Source organism: Ostrinia nubilalis, chromosome 11, assembly GCF_963855985.1.
Source record: "Ostrinia nubilalis chromosome 11, ilOstNubi1.1, whole genome shotgun sequence".
Taxonomy (NCBI): domain Eukaryota; kingdom Metazoa; phylum Arthropoda; class Insecta; order Lepidoptera; family Crambidae; genus Ostrinia; species Ostrinia nubilalis.
Window position 1 is genome coordinate 15,374,551 of NC_087098.1, and position 21,758 is coordinate 15,396,308.

General features: G+C 38.0%; 1 protein-coding gene across 2 annotated transcripts; it reads left to right on the forward strand.

Annotated features, from left to right (window-relative positions):
* The first annotated feature begins 208 nt into the window (after window positions 1–208).
* Window positions 209–20,395, forward strand: LOC135076350 (uncharacterized). 2 transcript variants are annotated; one of them, XM_063970844.1, is made up of 7 exons: window positions 209–451; window positions 972–1,227; window positions 1,308–2,302; window positions 6,135–6,351; window positions 7,628–7,821; window positions 13,625–13,840; window positions 20,313–20,395. In XM_063970844.1, exons 3-7 carry the CDS (start codon window positions 2,257–2,259, stop codon window positions 20,375–20,377), a joined length of 738 nt encoding a protein of 245 aa, XP_063826914.1. In that variant the 5' UTR covers window positions 209–451; window positions 972–1,227; window positions 1,308–2,256; the 3' UTR covers window positions 20,378–20,395. The 2 variants fall into 2 exon arrangements, with proteins under 2 accessions (XP_063826914.1, XP_063826913.1); XM_063970843.1 differs by lacking the exons at window positions 6,135–6,351; window positions 7,628–7,821; window positions 13,625–13,840; window positions 20,313–20,395 and having other exon boundaries at window positions 1,308–2,232.
* Window positions 20,396–21,758: the final 1,363 nt, after the last annotated feature.

The window sequence follows — 21,758 nt, forward strand, 5'->3', positions numbered from 1 at the left end:
TAAAAGTTAATTATTGCTAAAGAATCTGGTACATGACCTCTCTCCATTGATAAACTCGATGCCTACTCGCACAGAATAATCAAAACCTTATTATGTTTACATAAAAAATGTGTTAAGTCATCGTTTGTCATTTTTCTGACAATTTAAATGACAGTGACAATTTATTTGTCAAATGTATTGATGATGAAATTGATGAATAGGACCACGAATCGTGGAATTAAATATCACAAAAATTATGTTAACATTAATTGAAATCGACTTTCTCTGAAAAGGAAATTGGGTTACCATGGAAACAGGAATTAATTTCCCAATTCATTTGAAATAAGAGTAACGTCCATAAAATAAGTTAAAATGTTAAGGAAAAGTTTGCAAATCCAAGCAATACCACTTTCTGTGCTGCCCTGGGATAGGAGGAAGTGTGTGTGGATCGCCAACTCCGTTATCATTCAGTGTAAGTGCAAAGTTTTGTGCTTTGGTGTGTCCTAAAGTTGCCTTCTAAGTTAGGATGTCACATATCCATCTACCACAACAAGAGACAATATCTGGTAACGTGGTTCACATACAAGTTGTCTGAAAGCAAAGCAAGCAAAGATCTTTTACTTAAAATGTGTCTCTAGAAATGCTGTGTAAGATGCATGAAAGTACTTCAACTGAGCAAACATTCAAAGTAGGTATCATCTACCTACGACATACTATGCGCCAAGCGATTTGCTATCTTTTTTACAATGAACACTGCATAAGTGCACACGAGGAGTGGAATTTCCTACTAAGTAATGTCACTTCTTCCGAACTCATACAGGGCAAAAGCTTTTTAAGTCACTAGTAAGTAGACATCCATCCTGAGCTTGTTTGCTCTATCATGGATCGCATGTGCACCCTTCGCATGAGTTTACGACCAAGATAAATTCTAACAAAGAAAATTATAATAAATAGTTTTTTGATTTGGGATAATATTTATTTTGCCTGTGCAGGTATAGTAGTATTCGTGGGATCTGGCACGATACTCCATTGTGTCTGGTCTCCGGACAATTCCAACTTGGACTTCGATAAGCTGGCCCGCATCATGTACTTGTATGACCACTTCGCCTGCGAGTACAAGTTGCGAACAGCCTCCGCGCTGTCTAACATTCGACTCCCGAATGATACACATGGCCTTGATGTACGACCGATCCAATGGAAACAAGCCCTTGTGACAGTGTCAACCAGATTGACTTCGAAAACCAGAAAGTGAGTACGAGGTATTATTAGTAGAAAATTTTTAATAAACGTAACATTTGTTTATACTTCTTAATAATTATTTTCCAAAGGTACATAGAACTCAGTATTGGAGTACACGTGTTTTGGCTGATTTTCGCCATCATTATGAACATCATCATTAGGAAAAACAGAGACCAGGGCGTTCTCAAGCTCGTTCTCACAACATATTTCTACTACTCGGTTGCAGTAGTCATCTTCGACCTTTCTATGGCTGTCGTCTACATTGCCCATATCCAGCAAAGCTTGACCAAGGGCATGGTCCTTAGATATAGCGGTTGGAGTGTTGAATTAAAGCTGAAGAATTACGATGACTTTGCGGGCTGGCTGCCCATGATCGCATCTGTTCTCTGGATGAGGGGAGTCATCATCCTAATATGGAACATCTACTGTTGCACAGTCGTTAACAATATAAGGCGAAGGATCAGGAAAAGAGAAGTCAAAACAAGAATCGGGAGGATAGCATACCATCCCATCCCAGAACCGAGCCACCATCAACCGGACGACACGTCCGTCCTCTACTACAGAACCGGTGAAAATAAACCATTCGTCAAGACCAATGTCTTATCCAGAGTATTTTACAATACGAGTCATAATTAACACAATTTGTGCCGTCTGCTGTTAAAATATTGTTCATCGTTTACATTGTAAATTTTAACCCATTTATATCTCTCGCAAGACGCCGAGATTAAAAGGGCAATTTCTCAAAAATATTAACGTTCTCGTAATGCGAAATGGAATGAGACGATTCTATTGTTGTGGATATTCAATTTGAGCGGACTGTCCTATTAAATTTTTCATTATCACCTCGGCGCGGAGTCGGCAGTCATTAATTTTGGAGTTTACCTGTAATCAAAATACGGGACAGGGCAATTTCGACGACGGAAAATTGGATCGTGGCCCTCTTGAAATTTGTTTGTCGTAACTAGATCGTGGGAAGCGCTGCTCGGACGTAAAGTTTCCAATCGATTTGATATATTGGAGCGTTCATTGTTGTTTGCAATGAGCTCCTTAGCATTTTGGACGATTTTTGCTGTTCTGTACCAGAGTAAGTACCTAATTTTAGTTAAATTTATTATTGCTTCACCAAGTACCTAACTTGAATCATACAATATTAACTATCACTAAATCAGTTAAGAGTCTTGGCCAATTCTTTTTAAGCAGAATCAGGCAGGTATTTGGCCGAAATTATTTCACTTGCAAATAAAAGGACATTGTCAGAAACCGCCTAAAAACCGCCCAAAAACATTAACCCATCATAATTATTTTCTATTTTTTTTAATACATTAAGCACCCTTTCATTCTAATGGACACTTAAGCATTGAAAAATTAAATAAATAAGTCTTTTAACGTTTATTCTATAATACTATTACAACTTCCGGACGTTTTGGTGCGTGGCATGGTCTAAAACCTATCAAGTTCCATAATTTTTGCCGATAAAATCTGTACGAGGCATTACCGTACTTTATTGCTGGGAGTCCATGTATAGTGATGTTCCTGCGGCCATCATAGACAATAAAATATCGATTTTGAAAATAAAATAAATCGATTAAACTGCTTTGAAGACTAGATTTGCGTTAAAAGCTAAAAAGATATTGACACTATTACAAGAAGCTATCTAAAGTGTCCAACTGGTCGAAGGTCGTAAATAAAATAAAAATAATTAGGACCATAAACTGATATTCATGGTATCATAACTGTAAAAGTGTCAGAATCCGATGTTGAATCCAATGCCAGTTGAAGTGTGAGAAACATATATCAACCTAGTATAGTTGCCAGTCTCTCATAATCTATGCCAATGAGGGTTTTCGCGATTGAAAAATCCGCCAGATGGCAATACGTAGACGTGAGGTCCAAATGTTGCATGATTGGTTATTTTTGACATGACATTGACAGATATCCACCAATCATGCAGCATTTGGACCTCGCGTCTACGTATTGTCATCTCGCGGATTTTTCAATCGCAAAAACCCTCATTCATAGCACATGTATAATAATAGACCAAATGAACTTTTATAGATTGTGAAAGAGAAGATAAAGATTTTATTATTTTATTAAAATCTTGCCACGAGGTAGTTTTTCAGTAGAAACCAGGATTGGATAATCGCTACAGGCAAGTATCAGAACATTTTATAAATATTTTTAATCGATTATATCCTTGTGAATCGTTTTAATAAATTGTCATTTTACTTTTTCAATTAAAACTTTTTCAATCCCTAGTCTTGTCAAACTGTCATAATGTCAACAAATTATAAATGTCACGTCAGTTGACTCAATTTCAGTCTTCTGTGCGTTTATTGTATTTTTATTTCAATGAAATAGTGCTAAAGGGTTAGTACTAAAAGTGAAAGCCTTTTTTCAGAAAGAAAACCAATGTGGTGCCCTTATTATTCATACTGTTTGAAAGTTACAAGTCAGTGATACAGAGTTGCCGACATTATAACTCCGTAGTGATACCATACCAAAGAAGAAGTTTTCCTAAACACTTGTGTTATTTTTATATGTGATCAAATAAAAAGGATTAATTCTACTGCTCAAATGGAATAACTTATCCCAAGAGACCGAATATAAAAAAAAACCTCTCCATAGAAATTATCACCATCACGAGGATGTGATTTTTTTTGAGAATTTGATATTGGTCCTGTAAGAAAAGTAGTTGTATTTCAGTAGTAGAATCAACCCTTCTTGTTTCATCAGCAAGAGTAACTATAAAAACGCCCTGTAGGTAGGTATTATTAAGCTGAAGAGTTTGTTTAGTGTCAAAGACTGTCACACAGTGTAACTTAAATTGGCATAGGTATTATGATAATGAACATAAAAACTTAAATAAATATTTATGTTAATATTTTTTCTATTTATTTATTTTCCCAAAGCTTCACAGTGACAGCTGAAACAGCAATACTGTTGTAAAACTAAACTTGGAACAAACTGTTACAAATATTTTACAAATTAAAATAAAACCGCATGTTGCTTTACTTTCTCGTATAGGTAATAAATGTAATTAATGGCTAGATTATTAATGTTACTTTGTTACCCTCAATAGTGAGGAGATCTTATAAAATGGTAACCCTGATTTTCATTGTCATTCAAGTGCTCTTTCTTCGCATAGGCTTCTGTGATTTGGCCAAGGGCCACACACATTGCGATAACATTATGCGACATTGATTTGACAGCAGCGGAGTGAAGTCTTGCGACTATGCAAAATGATACCCTGTAATCGTAGCGCATATAGACATAGACGGGGCGGGGCACATAGCTCGTAGAGCTGATGGCCGCTGGGGCAGGAAAGTTCTTGAGTGGCGACCACGAGCCGAAAGACGTAGCGTGGGCAGGCCTCCCACTAGGTGGACCGACGATCTGGTGAAGGTCGCGGGAGGTGCCTGTATGCGAGCGGTGCGGATCGGTCTTCGTGGAAATCCTTGGGGGAGGCCTTTGTCCAGCAGTGGACGTCTTTTCGGCTGAAACGAACGAACGAACGATACGTATTACCACTATTTACCAGACATTACTATTTATTGCATACTCGCCGGATTACACGTAGGAGCACGCGCGTTACAGCTTCGGCCTTGCATTATTATAAGATCTTGTTCCGCCCTTTTACGAACTTCCTCTGTGAGGATATCCCCGCCGAATTCTATGATGAACCTATCAAAAGTCATATTCTGCAATGTCAACCCACCACAAGGTGGACCGACGACCTGATAAAGGTAGCGGGAAGGCGCTGGATGCAGGCCGCTACCAACCGTGCGATGTGGAAGTCATTGGGGGAGGCCTATGTTCAGTAGTGGACGTCCTGTGGCTGAAATGATGATGATGATGATGAAATGAATGAAAATGACAAATCTTCGAACGTGTATAATACCGTGCCAAAGTAATCATATAATTTTGGCACCTTAATAACTATTGCCGTTTTTGTTGTAAAGATCATGCAGCGCTACTTGCGGATATTATTGGAAAGAAAACTATGTGGGCTCTAGATCTGAAGCCGCTTTAACGAACACGAAGTGCTCATACAATGCGGCGTATTTTCTTCCAGTCTTTAGTCAGGACTTTAGTCGAATTAAAACCCCGGTTGAACGTGATATAGCCGCACTAGAATACGATGCTTTTTTGCATAATCGCAAGATTTCGTTCCGGTGACGACCGAATGTTATCATGATGTATGTGGCTCAGGGGTTACCGTAGCCGCTAAGGTTTGAAACTTCTTGCTTAAAATATTGTAGTCTTTGGCATAGACTACGACGGTAGTCATGGAGATAGGAGTTTGTTATCTCGTGTCAGATGTAAATGGTGAAAAGAAAACTCATGATTCGTGTTATTTTTATGCAATATGTAGGTATTTTATAAAAGTGGAACCCCGAGTGATCTCCAAAACCCATTCTATTATTATATACGATTCGGCTTCGATATCTATAATACAATAGGAGTTTATTTCATGTGTCAGATGACAAGGGTGGAAACAACCTACGATTCATGATGTTTATTTACGTGCAATATGTGGGCATATTATAAAAGTGGAATGCCGAGTTGTATTTCTAAAACTTGTTCTATTATTTTATACTATTTGGCTGCGACTCGGCGTGACGACAATACAAAACATTTTTCGCGAATCGGTGTTCATACATTCACACAATACATTAGACGCCATGTTGTCATAAACGACATATTATAAAATCGCTGTGATTTAATATTCTTAATCATTAATTTTATGGCAAGTGTCCATCAGGAATCATTGTTCTTACACACAGAATCGTATTATTTCGCTTTCGGGTAGTAATATGTCAAAATTGTTGGTTCTTAGGCGAACAATGTATGGAGAACGAACATTGTCCTTTACTGTCTAGTCACCATTTTTTCCCCTAATCTATTATACGTTTCAGCGGTCTTCAGCATCATAATAAGCTGGTTGATCCTAAGCTGCAAGCTGCCCCCGACCGAGGGCGAGCTGCAGGAGGTGACGCTGCTGAAGCTGCTCTACCTCCACGACCCTGAGGCCTGTGGCCGGGTCTACTTCTACAACTACACCAGGACATACCCAGTGCCTTCATCGAGCATAGTGTGGCCGGTGAAGAATGAAGTCGCTTCGCTCTTTCGAGGGTATGTATATTAAATAAATCCTTGGACATTCTAGTCGTCATCGTCTCTAGTCTTGTTCTATGGGTACTAACTTGTAAACATACTTAAATGGTGCAGGTACACTATGCGTCTCAGCATTACGACTAGATACTTGTCGAAGATAACCCTAAGTTAAGTCGCGTGTTACCACTCTTGGACAACCTGGCAAGTAACTTAGTAGCTGGTAGCGCGGAGTTCGCCAAGTTGACTTGGGCGCACTTGCCGACAGTGGGGTGGGGATGAAGAAACTTGTCGAGTTCTTATCAAGTATGTGTTCACATTGACTTGGTATGGCCAATTTCCTGCATGGTGTGCACCAAAATACTTTTTGTAATAAATACATACATTTTAAATCACCCAGACAACAAGTATGTTCATGCACACAAATGTTTGTTCTGTGCGGAAATCTAACCCGCGACCTTGTTTATTGTACAAGTCTTGCTCAGCTTGGGAATCAGCAACGTATATTTTAAACATTACCTACATAATCCATAGTCATAGAAAACCTCGAAACCAATAGAAACAGATAATATCAAAGTGGCACAATCTCACTGAAAAAAAGTCGACAGGCGTCAGTTCAATTTAGATTCTCGCGAATATCCCGATTTCATCGACATTCAGTTTTTCTCCTCTGAACCGATTTATTTGGAACACGACTATTCGCAATGTTTTTCAAATCCGTCAGTTACCTACTACGGTGTCGAAAATAAAACATAGCCACAGCGAAAATAACATTTTTTTTTGTAACGACGTTACCTAATAAATGGTTTTAACCAATGTTTAAAGAAACTTGAAAAGGAAAGATTCAGATCAGGTTCCATTGTTTCTTGATTGATATTTTATAAATGATGACGATTCGATATAATGATGAAAACTGATAATAACTCATTTATACAGGAAGACTTTAGGCTACATAACCTCACGTTATGACCAATAGGGGTGGAGCAGCAATGAAAAATTTTGCAAAAACGGGAAAAAACATTCAAACTTTTCACGCGTACGAAATCGAGAGCACAGAATTATTAGTCTGTTGTAAAGGAGCATTTACTACCACAAAAATGTAAAGAACAACCATAACAAGTCTGCCGTACTGGCGATAGCAGTAGCTCCAATTTTTTGCTGTTAAAAAATACCTGTCAGCTAAACTGATAGAGCTCATTATAGTTTTGCTAAAAAATTGAGTTACTGTTGATATCGCTAGCATGACAGAAGTGTACAACCAAGAGATTTCTAACAATGAACTTCATATTATTTCCAGAAAGATCTGCGCATGGCTCTCTCTCCACGTCATATGGGCTGTCCTCGGCATCGCCTACATGACCCAGGGCCAGCGGCCCTGCGGCCTCTACGTGACCCTCATGCCCTTCACCCTCGCCGGCCTCGCGATCCTGGTCATGGACCTGGTATACGCCACCATGTTCCTGATGGATGCGAGAAAGACCAGCACTGAAGGTTGGCTTTAGCAAATGATGGTCAGAAATTATTTTTTTATTTAAAAAAAGTGTTACAGAAATTACTAATACTTAGTCCCGTTTACCCTTCGCACTAAGCTAGTTTTGATCTTTAGAAAAGGATAAAATATTTTTAAGACTAAAAGAGATGGCCAAAAAAGTAAGTACCTACTCAGAATCGCCAGAATTAAGTATTTTGTATTATTTACACAAAAGCTGTCAACTACAAGAAACACAACCATCAACCATATTAAAATTTATTTCTTGAAACAATTTGTTACAGTCGACACAGACAAAAAAAAGTTATTCATAATTTCTGAATAAAGAAAAATAAAATAGAATAAATAATTTAACCTACATTTTTATTATACCAGACTAGATTAAAAATCTTAGTTCACAAGCTCACAGATAAGAGAAATAATACACGAATTCCTAGACTATACAAGAAGACGAGTTATAAGTTATAAATGCCGTTTACCGCAAACCAATCTTCAACCTTATTCGGATTCTAATCTTTTTGATAAGAAGCGGGGTTGAGCTAGAACTTCTGATAACGTTATGAGATAAACTACCTAAGTTGGATCACATCTGCTTTGAACACGTGGAACTTTGCGAATAATACTGGAAATACTGGAATACCGTGTGGAATTGTTACTGATAACAGCGAAAGGTTTCGCTTGAAGACGAATGAGAAAACGAGTAAAATGACGTAGTTATTATAGCTTGGTTCGAGTGAATTTCAAATAATTTAATACTTTAAAAGAATAAATAATAATATGTATTTTGTTGAAGCCCCGTTGATAGCAGAACGGACTCGACTCGAGGTCATCCGAGGAACAACGCTGCCGCGCTGGTTCGAATTCGAACCCCGTCTCTGCTCGACTATTGTGGTGAATTCACTCGTAAACAAAAGTATATTTAGCTTAGTTCGAGAGGTTAATGAGACTGATATTAATAGTAATGAGTGAATAAGCACTTACAGGGCAGATAATATGTACCATCCTAGACTGCATCCCACTTAACACCAGGTGCGATTGTGGTCAAATACCTGCCTTGCTATGAATAACAATTCTTGTAAAAAAGGGGCAATTGCACAAGTAGCAAAAACACACAAATCTCGAAAAAGAAACAGTATAAACTTAAACACAGTACAAGATAGGATAACGATAGTAATCTGGACGCAAGTTCCAAGCCAGTGGGCATAGTGGGCTCCATAATTGGCGCCTTTGATGGGCGGCCTTTGACGGCTCGTGTTTCGTTCACTGGCCACCTGTGATTGTAGGCTTGGGTGCACCAAAGATGCATATGTTTGGGACGCAGCAGACGTGCCACTTTAGCGTCGAAAAGGGCGGTACGAAATTCGCCGGGTTAGCTAGTACAGTATAAGATAGGATAACGATAGTAATTCGGGATTCAAGTTCCAAGCCAGTGGGCATAGTGGGCTCCATAATTGGCGCCTTTGATGGGCGGCCTTTAACGGCTCGTGTTTCGTTCACTGGCCACCTGTGATTGTAGGCTTGGGTGCACTAAAGATGCATATGTTAGGGACGTGCCACTTTAGCATCGATGCTCGTCGCAACTAGCGATTTTGTGATTGTATCGTTATTTTAATAATGACGATCAATCAATGTAGCGTTTGCAGAATATGCAGGTCAACTTTCATGCCCTAAAATACTCAATTTTTTACTTTAGACTGCTTCATTTCGTAGGCAATTTTAAAAGTGAAATTGGGCTATTTCGATCTTTTCCACCGCACGCATTGTCTCTCTTCCCAGTAAATTCATGCATTTACTAAGGTATCCATTGCATATAATTTTCAGCCACAAATATCTGTGCCATAATGTAATTCCGATTATGCATAATGATACCATCACATTAATACATACTATTTTTTTTTATAAAAAATTAAGTTATTAACTTTACGTAAAACATTTGGTTCGTTTTTGTTTAAAATTTCAAAGCGTACACAAATAAATATTTATAAAGGACACCGACAGCGTAACAATGAAACGCATTTTTAAAAAAATCCGTTCATTTTCATAGCATTAAATGGCATTGCTTATATTTTTTATGCATACCTAGTTGAATAAAAATCAAGTTGACATTATTACACCTACATGTATCTATTCCTAAAGTCTAGGGCAAGAAAATTACAATTTTGAACTTATTTTCAGATTATTTCATCATCATAGGCTCTTTCTTTACAAAAAATATTTTTTACATGTTGCTAAATTGACTGACTGACTGACTAGAATTAGAATTAGAATTAGAATTAGAAAAACTTTATTTGACACAAAAGAAAACAGAAAAACAGAACAAAGGGACTTAAAACTGTACACGCATATTTTGTGCCAAAAAGGCGCCCGCTCAGCATTAATCGAGCCACGCGTGCATGCACGCGTGCCCCGACGCTGGTTTTCAGCGGGTGCCTCTCCAACCAACATTTTAAATACAAAAAACAAAACATTAAACAAGACATTGACAAGAGGGCGCCACTATCAAATTTTGCCATGTTGAGAAAATACACACAAAAAAATAAAAAAATAAAAATTAGGAATACAACACTGGAGTCGACTCATGACGCCAGCCCCCCTAGACAAAATGCACCTTTATAAATGAATCAAAAATCGAATTTGTCAAAAAATCCATAGAAAAAAAGGCTTAGCGATCGCTTTTGGACTGACTTGCAAATATAATGTGCACCTTGTCCAGACCCACAGGATAAATGTCATGGCCATGGTTATGGCCAACCCAGTGTGCACCAATGCAAGGACAAAAACAAAAAATCACACAATCACAATTCACAGATCGACCAGACAAACATAAAATAAATTATTTCAAACTTAAAAACATTTATAAAAATATTTAATAAATTATACCATTTAAATACCCTTAAGCTATTTCACTTCCCTTGCGAATGCCACAAAACTCAAAGGCGTGAAACGGGGAAAAAAAAAAAAACAGAAAAAAAATAATAATAAAAGAAAATGGTTGAAGATTTATTGAAGACCACATGCTGCCACGCAACAAAAACGTGATTTCACACTTGGAATTGGACTTCACCACTCCACCACCACTAAGTTCATCGATATGTCATAGTCAAAGGTCGATATGCAGTCTCTTCGCGGAATGACTGGTCTATCCTAGGTTTGACCAAGGCCTTCAGGCAAGCCCCGAAGTAAATTCTTATTTCGGCCTTTGACTAAGTCAAACCTAGAAGTGCCTAAACGGTTCAGTCAAACGTCGAAACTAAAATAATCTGTTTCGGGCTTTGCCTAGTCAATCCTAGAAACGACTGACAGACTCGGTCAAAAGTAGACGGCAAATAGAAAACCAGCCATGTGTGAGTCGGATTCGCTCACGAAGGGTTCCGTGTGACTCTTTTGTTGTATGGGAGCCCCCTTAAATATTTATTTTATTTTATTTTTATAATTTATTTTTAAAATGCAACTAAAATTATGTGAATATTTCAAGGGTTCACCTGTTTACGTTTTAATTAATATCAAGTAAAAAACTGCAACAAGTCACGTTTGCTGTATGGGAGCCCCCCTTAAATATTTAAGTATTTTATTGAATTATTTATTTTTTAAGTGAATGATTCATGAGATACGAGCCTGGTGACAGACAACATTAGCGAAGTCATAATAATAGGGTGTAAACTCTTTATCCTTTAAGGTAACAGAACCCTAAAAATTGGTAATTAATCAAGATCGATCTAGAAACACTGACAACCAACCTCAGTACTGTATAAGTTTAGTTACTCGTACCTTCACCTAAAGAGATAGCTGCGCGTGCGCGTGAAAACCGACCGTCGTAACGCCTATGCAATAAGTTCGAGATCAGAATTAAGTATAGTTTAGTTTAAAGTCTTAATTCAGGTTTGACTAGTCAAACCCCGATTTCATTAAATTGAGTTTCGACCTTTGCCTGACCAAATTAGTTACTCCTAGGTTTGACTAACATTATTTAGTCAAAGGCCGAAATGTTTGGGCTTTGACTAAGACCTAGTCAGACCTGAGGATTGACTAGTCAAACCTAGGAGTGCCGGAACTTCGAGGTTTGACTATAACAGATATAACATAAATACACTATTATGCGTCTGTGACGGACGACCTGTTATTTTTAACTGACTTCAAAAAAGGAGGAGGTTATTTACCCAAAAAAGACTGAATTGTAAATAAAACATGTCCTGTTGATTACAGACAAAAAACTGATTGACAGAATGAAATCGGAAATTGCCTGGATAGTAAGTTAATTGGTCGGATAAAAGCCATTGTTAAGATAGACTCTGAATAAAAGGCAGCACACAAAATGGCTGTAAATTAACATGTGTTTTGTAATTAGTATAAAACGTTAGTCGAGTTAGCAAAAATTCTGTTATAGTTCTTGCAACTCACGAAGGCGAGTGAGCTTTATTTGTGTGTGCACGTGTCAATCAAAAAAAAATCAAAAAATATTTATTCAGTTTAGACCACAAGTGGCACTTATGAACGTCAATAGAAAATAATAAAAAAAAGAAAAGGTAGCCCTTATGGGGCACTTTACATGTCTCCTTATCTTTTGGGCCCTACCAGCGCTTCGAGACAAACATATGGCAAGTGCTGAGAAGAAACGCCGGAACAAACTCAGTCACCACTTATTGCCAGGAATTATCTAACGGTAAGAATAGTCAAATTTAAGTACATCAAATATGTGCAGACTGAACTGACCACGCATCCTTGTCATCAATATAGTCTCGAACCTTGTAGTACCCTTTGGACATAAGGGTATTTTTTATATGTATCTTAAATTTGTTTATTGGCAATTCGACAAGGTTGTGTGGTATTTTGTTAAATATGGTAATACATTTCCCCAAGAATGAATTACCTATCTTATGCAACCTGAATGATGGAACAGCAAGTTTATTCTTATGTCTCGTGTTAAATGAGTGGACGTCACTTGTGTACATGCACAAAACGATAGTGTAATGTCTATCAAAACTTTTGTAACACCTTTAAAGCTCACTCGCCTTCGTGAATTACAACAATTTTAACAATCTAGTTGGGTCTACTGACATTGGGTCAAACTATAAAAATAATAATAAATATCCTTGGACTTGAATATAGTGATTTTTTATTTAGTTTATTCAGAAACTCAACAGCTATATTACATTTTTTTAGAATATTTTCTTACAATGGTGGCACTTAAGCTAAAAATTTTTCAATGTGTATTTTCTAAATCAGTCGGACATTTTCGATATAAACTAGTCATAGTAAAATCACAGAGTGCCACCAGTACATTCACCTATAAGCTGGCACCTGCAGCGTGCGGCACGCCATATTTTGATTTTTCAATTAAAACTGGAAATGCTAGCTGGCTTTGTTACTATTTGTATGGTAATTTTCTTTTGTTTTTAAAGAGTAATCCGTCGTTTTACGCGAATAGGGGACATGACCCTAATTAATATAAATGATCTTTCGATTACCGTTTAAGGCTTAAGAATCTCTCTGAATCGAGAGATAGTTTGTAGACCAGGTAATTAACCGGTTTTCAAAAGGGATAACAAAGGGGAACATGGGAAAACACATGCTTTAAAATGTTTAAATTGTAAATTGACAGGCAAATATTTACGCGAGCAATGCTGCGGACCAAAAGTATTTAACAAAACGAATTACCCTACAGCTTATTACGCAAGGTTTAATAAATAAATATTTATTTATTTTATTTTATTTTACAGCTCTTTGGCAAAGTTACAGCTAATTACAATGAAAATTTTCCACAGCGCAGCTTACTCAAGATCCAATGTATGAATAACTTTGTTGCAGCAAAAATCCTGAACTACATAAATTCCGACAGCGACTCGATAAGGATTGTGAACAAGACGCACCAGTCTGTCCCGGCCTCCACGTCTTCAGACCTGGAGAAGGACACCTCCTGGATAGCACTGCTGCTTGCCTACATCAGCTGCAGGGCGCTGGTGCAGTGGATTGTCAACTTCTGGATTGTGAAAGACAATTATATCGAGGGCATGGCATATTACAGTGAGTAAAGTTCGCTGCGTCAGGCCTGGCTCACTCCGCGCGGTACATCCGATAATTACCTACAGCGAAGCGCCCCGTCGGCGGGTATTATATCAGTCGAGTGTCACGCGCGCGCCCGTCAGGACGCTGGCGTGCCTTGTAGTACCTAATTCTATGATCGAAGTATTATTTAAAAATGGACATAAAGAGAAAGAAATATTGTGCGGCGTTCGGGTGTTTAAATTCGAAAAGAAATCTACCGGATTTATCTTTTTTTTTTCGCTTCTCAAAGATGCTGAAAGGTATGTTGGCCATGTAGGTACCTAATCAATAATTCTTAGGATAGTATAGGAACCTAACCTACCATGACTACTGCTCAGAATGCGTTCGTTCGTTTCAGCCAAATGACGTCCACTGCTGGACAAAGGCCTCTCCCAAGGTTTTCCATAATGAATGCGTACTTACCTACATACGTACTTCATTACAAATAAGTAGATTAATTATTTTTTCACTAGACAGCAACCCTAACAGCGTAAGAAGAGTTCAGAGGTATGCGATAGAAAGAGACAAAACTTGTAGGTGAATAAAATTGTAGGTACGTAGTGCTGTGCGAGCTGAATTCCTCTGTATCGCGTGGTAACAAGACTCGCATTTATTTAAATCGTCTTGCGGAGTAATCCTTCTGTCACCCAAAGTAGCCAAAGTCTGGTGAAAGTCGCGGGAGGTGCCTGGATGCGGGCGGCGCAGGACCGGTCTTTGTGGAAATCCCTGCCTTTGTCCAGAATTTAACGTCATTCGGCTGAAACGAACGAACGAACGAAAGTAGCCAAAAAGATCGCAACACTTCTTCGTTACTATTGGAATAAGGTTGTATTGTCAAGTTTTTGGCCACTTTGGGTGTCATGAACTATTTGACGCTGACTCTACCTAAATTTTTTAGCACTAAACTTATAAAGAATGTTGACAGATTTACTTCCAAAGTTAGTAAAAAAAAAATTTTTTAGTCCGCTAGGAGCCAATTTTCAACCGACTTCAAAAAAGGAGGAGGTTCTCAATTCGACCCGTATGTTTTTTTTTTCTATGTTTGTTACGCGATAACTCCGCCAATTATGAACCGATTTGAACAAATCTTTTTTCGGCGTATAGGTAATACCTCAAGGGTGGTCCCATTTAAATTTAATAATAGAAAAAACAACCCCCAAGGGTGGAAAATTGGGGATGAACTTTTTTATACGCAATATCTCCGCCGATTATAAATCAATTTGAACGATTATTTTTTTGTTGAATAGGTATTATCAAAAGGGTGGTTTTATCCGAATTTGAAGAAAATATTTCACCCCCAAGGGTGGAAAATTGGGGATGAACTTTTTTATACGCAATATTTTTAATTTTTAGTTTTTTTTTGTGTTCACGCATTTGAAGTCGGATTTATTTTTTTAAAAAGTTAATTATTGAAAATGTTTTTAAAGACCAGTAGCAGGAAGGCGCTGGATGCAGGTAGCTATCAATGGGTCAATACGGAAATCATTGAAGGAAGCCTATGTTCAGGAGTGGACGTCCTATGGCTGAAATGATGATGATGATGATGATATATGCTGCTAAATAGAGCGCAAACCAGCCTAAATATGACTTCGTAGGTATTCTTTCCCGAACACTATAATCCGGGCCTTTCTAAGGTGAGAGTGAATAGGCACTTACAGGGCCACGCCACAGTCAGGTGGAGTACCATCACAGTATATACACCACTACATTTTTATCACCGAAAAAAAAAATTCTGGGTAATGAGTTATTGATACTGATCCTATTTATGCAAAAAAAAAGTTAAAGAAAGCTACTCAAAATTTCATCCCAAAATTGGTAATATTTGGACACACGCGTCGCTAGCACTATTTACGCTCAACGCAAGGCCGCCCGTTACTATGGAGAGAGATGCGACGTTGCCGGCCCGACGCTTCCTAAAGGCGGCGGTGTACGTTTGTTGTGCGGCCATTATCGGGCGGGTGCCCCCGCGGCCCCGCGCCGCCCTCTCGCTCGCCCGGCGATCGGCCGCGGTCGGCCGCGGTCGGTCAGTTGCGCGCGCGCGAGCTCTTGATCGGTCGTGAACTGTCTTGTTAACATTGTATCAATCAAGTCAATAGTGACGTGCAATTATTACGTTGTCTTACCAATTCACCTCACGTGAATACGTGTTAATGATACGTGCATTATTATTCTTGGCCGGAGAAATTGTGTAGTGCAGTTTTGCGACTGTACCGGGACAGCCACACTTCAGCACGATGCAGGGTGCTTATCAAAGCATTGAATTTTGCCGGTCCTAAGGCCGATCCTAAGCCCGGGTAAGTATGAAGGGAAAGTTGAATTATTTTTATTATTTTACCTAAGCGCCTACTAAAACCAACATCTAAAACTGTTCGCACCACTCAGCTGTTATGGCGGATCTTAAATTCACGAACTACGAACGACGCGCGATCTCAATTGGAGTTACACAGTATTATTAACTAGTGTTAAAAACTCACAGAAATACAACGTGACGTATTACGTAATTACTAAATTACTGTTTTCGTCCTTTGCCTTGCGTTCAATTACAATTCTAATTACCTACTTGAAATGTTGCAATAAAAATGGCGTAAGATAGGTAGGTAAGTAATACATTATTATTATTCTGTGATGATAACACTGAAAGCCGCTGTTTTGGCAGATCTTTGAATTACATATTTCTTTTAAAGTCGTAGTAGCCTCGTAACGACACATTGGTGTGTATTCGTAACGTATTCACAGTAGGTAGGTATTTCATTGTATTATTAACTTACAATTAGTGTTAACAGTCAGAATACCACGTAAAGAAGTACGTAAGTGTAATGAAACACTTATTAGAACTCAAAATTACTTGAAATGTTGCATTATAATGGTCTAAATTAGTAATAATAACACTGGAAGCGTGGTCAAGGCGTGAGCGAGACAGACAGATCAATGTGCGAGCGCGTACGACTACTCTACTGAATGAACGAGCAGCGGAGTGGCCCAGCTGTGACGCGTAAAATAGGGACTAAAGAAAATTTAATAAAAAAATTAACTTTATAAAAAAATAATTTTTTTTTTACTTTATAATTTTCACACATTTCTACATAACCTGTTAAAAATTTTCCGGTGATAAAAAAATAGTGGTGTATATGAGCTAAAGCAGTACGGAAACTTAGCCCTTTCGGCGAGTTAAATACCTACACTTCAACTGAGTGTTAGGGTTGGCACTCTTAATCTTTATAAAATTAATAAGGTTCTTACTTAAGTACTTATTTATTAAAACGTTTATTTAAGTTTTTTAATTATCAAATACCTAATGGAATAAATTAATTGACTAAGTAGTTAACAAAAAAATAAAACGTTAATTAGGTTCTATAATGATCAAATACATAATCGAATAAATTGATTACTATTAGAGGCCGGTAGAAGATCTATTCTCATAAATAAAATACCGGATACTTACTTTCACATACCTATTGCCTCATTTTAAATACAGTTCATCACTTAACAAAAGCGCGCGGAGCAAATTACTTTATCAAATACTAGCGGCCGCCCGCGACTTCGTACGCGTGGACCTCGTTTTACTCCATTAGGGGTGGAGTTTCGTAAAATCCGCTCTTAGCATCTATAGCGCATACATTTTAAATTTCAACTCTCTTACTTTAAACACATAGGACTTTCATAATATAAACTTCCAACCCTCCTTTTATCTCCTTAGCCCCCGTGGTTGATTTCTAATGATACATTTTCAGTATATGTACCACCACCACCACCACCATTTCAGCCATAGGACGTCCACTGCTGAACATAGGCCTCCCCCAATGCTTTCCATGTTGATCGATTGGAAGCGGCCTGCGTCCAGCGCTTCCCTGCTACCTTTACGATGTCGTCGGTCCACCTTGTAGGTGGAAGTCCCACGCTACGTTTTCCGGTACGCGGCCTCCATTCCAGAACCATTCTGTCCCATCAGCCATCAGTTCTGCGTACTATGTGCCCTGCCCATTGCCACTTCAGCTTGCTAATCCGTTGGGCTATGTCAGCGACTTTGGTTCGTTTACGGATCTCCACATTTCTGATTCGATCTCGCAATCGCAAAGAAACACCAAGCATAGCCCTCTCCATAGCACGCTGTGCAACTGAGCTTCTGTATAAGGCCTTTAGTTAGAGGCCACGTTTCCGAGCCATAAGTTATCACTGGTAACACACATTGGTTATACACTCTAGTCTTCAGGCATTGAGGTATTTTGGACGAAAAAATGTTGCGTAGTTTCCCGAACGCTGCCCAGCCGAGTTGGATTCGACGATTGACCTCCTTCTCGAAATTGGACCTACCTAGCTGGATCGTTTGTCCGAGGTAGACATACCTACTTGTCGACAATCTCGAGAATTGAGCTCCCAACTGAAACTGGGTAGGGCGCAACATGGACATTCGACATAAGCTTCGTTTTGTCCATGTTCATCCTCAGGCCTACCTGTTGGGAAAATCGATTAAGGTCTTCGAGCATTGTTCCAAGATCTTCCAACGATTCTGCCATGACCATAATATCGTCGGCAAACCGATGTGTACACAGTACCACAGTGTACCGAACAGTATATGTACACCTCCACAATATCTAGAGATCATAGTGAGCATACATTTTAACTTTCAAGTCTCTTACTTTAAAAACCGAGGACTGCAATACAGACTTCCAACCCCCTTTTTAACTCCCATAAGGGTTGAATTTTGCAAAATTTCGTCTTAGTGACTACCTACGTTCTAAAAGGAGGTGTATTCCACTTTGATCACCTGGCTTTGATCAGCTTTGAATTTATTCTGTGCCTTTGATCACCCACGGATACGATGTCCTGGGTGAGCCAATTGGACTCTAGTTAAATTATTATTTTAGTGTCCTTCAATCATCTACAAACAAAAATACACCTCCTCTGAATAGTCACATGTCCAATTGTTGTACTACATATTTTGATTTGTAACATTTTTGATATTTTCTAAAAACCGCAATAAACAAATTGGACATGTATGTGACAATTCAGAGGTATGATTTATTTATAGGTGATCAAAGAGCACTAAAAAAATAATTTAACTGGAGTCCACTTTGATCATCTTGGTGGTCAAAGCCAGGTGGAATAGACCATTAACCCCTATGAGAACTCTTTTGAGACTTGTAGTTTCTGAGACTTCGTGATGAGTGAGTGAGTCACTTAGTCATTCAATTACCTTTCTTTCTACTAAAATTATACGTACCTATAGTAATTATCATTAAAATCAAATAAGTAAGTACCTACCAACCTAAGTAATTAAAATAAAGACCCTACCAAAAAATCAACAAATTACATACAGAAAATAAAAACGAAGTAATTCTTATCCTATTTAATTACAATCGCCCACGCGCCCATCCCATTTGTCCGCCGCTGAACCGTACCCTAATATTCATCTCGGTAGATGGCGGCTCATAGTAAGAATTTGCAAGGAAGTTTGTAAAAAGTCACTAATTAACACTTTGACTTGCTCGTTTAAACACAGTGAATGATTCAAATAGGTTCATACAGTGAATGGTTCAATTACATAAAATATCTTTATTTATTAAATTTTCAATATTATTTACGAACAGCGCTATTCATAGTAATATTTAGTTACTAATTTACTAATGATGTCGATAGATGGCGTTTGACAGCTTTGCCTTCATGAATATTTACGTACCTCAAAAATGTTTGTCAGGCGCAAGAAGATTTTAAGCAATGACGATAGATGGCGCTTTTCCACGTCTTATGAAAATCCCAAATATTTTACGGGACCCTATTGTTTTCCAAAATAAAATTTAGCCTATGTTACTCGTGAGTTATGTAGCTTTCGAATGGTGAAAGAATTTTTAAAATCGGTCCAGTAGTTTTTGAGCCTATCCATTACAACTAAACAAACAAACAAACAAACAAACAAACAAAGTTTTCCTCTTTATAATATTAGTGTAGATAACACATAAATTGTTAAAAAGCGTAATTACGTAATTTAAAAAGAACTATTACAAAATCAGATGTAAGCACTTTATTTAAAAAGTAATATTTAATCATTTTTACAATTCAGAATTATTACGAAGTTTATAAAATGAAAGTTCTGGTTTTGAAGATGCCGAGTTCAAGCAGCCGTATACTACGCAATACACTTGTGGCATGTTTTTAAAAATACAGCGGACAGCGCATGCAATAAAATTATTATTAAAAACACAACGCGCGCGACACTCGCGACGGATGGACTGCGAGGTTCGCTTAGAGCTCATGTAAAGCGTGCGTCTGTGTGCGTGAGTCTGATTTCGAGCGTTTGTATGAAGCTTCCGTACTGTTTGATTTATCTACTGTGGTACCATCCTAGACTGCATCTCACTTAACACCAGGTGCGATTGCGGTCAAATACGTGTCTTGTTATCCATAAAAAATCTTTCTATGTGCCACTTATTGAAGTAAACATTTTATTTTCCAGGTCATCTCTCCAAGAAGCCTGAATGCCGGATGAGACATAAAAGTTCTCTATTTACTCAATACTAGAAAGAAATTATTAAAAACAGTGTTGAGTTTATAAGATAATAAATGAAATAATGTCTAGAGCTTGTTTAACTTTTGAAATCGAAATTAGTGAATATGCCATTGCTTTTTATAACTCGAGTCTCTGCATGATTTTGTCAATGTAGTATGATATGGCAACAAACATCACACGAAAGTTTGGATGTCTGGAATTCTGGATGTCTGGATGTTTGTTACTCTTTCACGCAAAAACTACTGAATGGATTTTGATGATACTTTACAGTATTAGTGTAGATAACCCAGAATAACATATAGGCTATAATTTATGACGATCTGTGACAAACTAAATTTGAAGCCGCGGGCAAAAGCTAGTTTTGCCATAATAATATCACTAAATTACCTAACTTTTTAACATTGTAGTTATACGGGAGTTAACATTTATTGTTAAGTGGTCTTAGCTGTAAATCTTGTGATAATGAAGATGTTTAAACAAAAAGTAAACAGATTATTTGTAACAGACTACCGCGGAATGAGAAGTGGGATCAACAAACCCTCAGGGAGCGACAAAGGGCGCGATGCAATTAAACTGCGATATTAATGAAGGCATTATCGCGAGCGTTCCGGTACATTAACAGAGGTTTTGCCACAATTGAGATAGCTTCAGTAAGGCTAGGGTGTCATATTAAACGCTAAAGGTACGCGGCAAAAGACGTCAGTGCCAAACGTTCCTACCAACGTCCATGGTGTTCATACGCCGACGTCAATGCTTGAAAGAGACCATAACAGTACATTTCTAGCGTAAGTATTGAAACGCGGCTTATGGCATGCGGCCTACAGCGTTATTTATAGAAAACCAAAGCCTAAGCTACTCAGGTCAGCTGTTAAAAGCGTGCTACATGAGGAAAAGGTTTGTTTCTTTATTACGTTCATTTGACTATTAATTAACGATACTGCTATTTCTTTAGTCTAGTCTAGTTTCTACTTTAGTCTAGAGTTTATTGGACCATTAAACGACCAATTTAGAGGTAAACAGCTTTTTAAAAATATACACACTTTAAAGCCCGTATGTAGTACTAAAACACTCTGTTTTGATTCATTAATTACCTAATAGTGGCCGATTACTGGTTATGTAAAGTATGTAAAATGCTCGATGCGACAATGCCCAATGGTGCTAGTTTTAGCACTGGGACTGGCCGAAACGAAATCCGAGAAACGTGGGTTCAAACCGTGATGCCGCTGGACTATTGTGTAGTGAACCCATTCATAACACAAGCATATTTTAACCAAGAGTTATCAAGTTAGGTAATTAATATTCTTTAAAAATGCTGAATGAACCTACTGGAGCTTCTTTACTGTGGTGCGTTAACAATTAGACATTTTACTTTTTAGTGATTCATCACTTTTA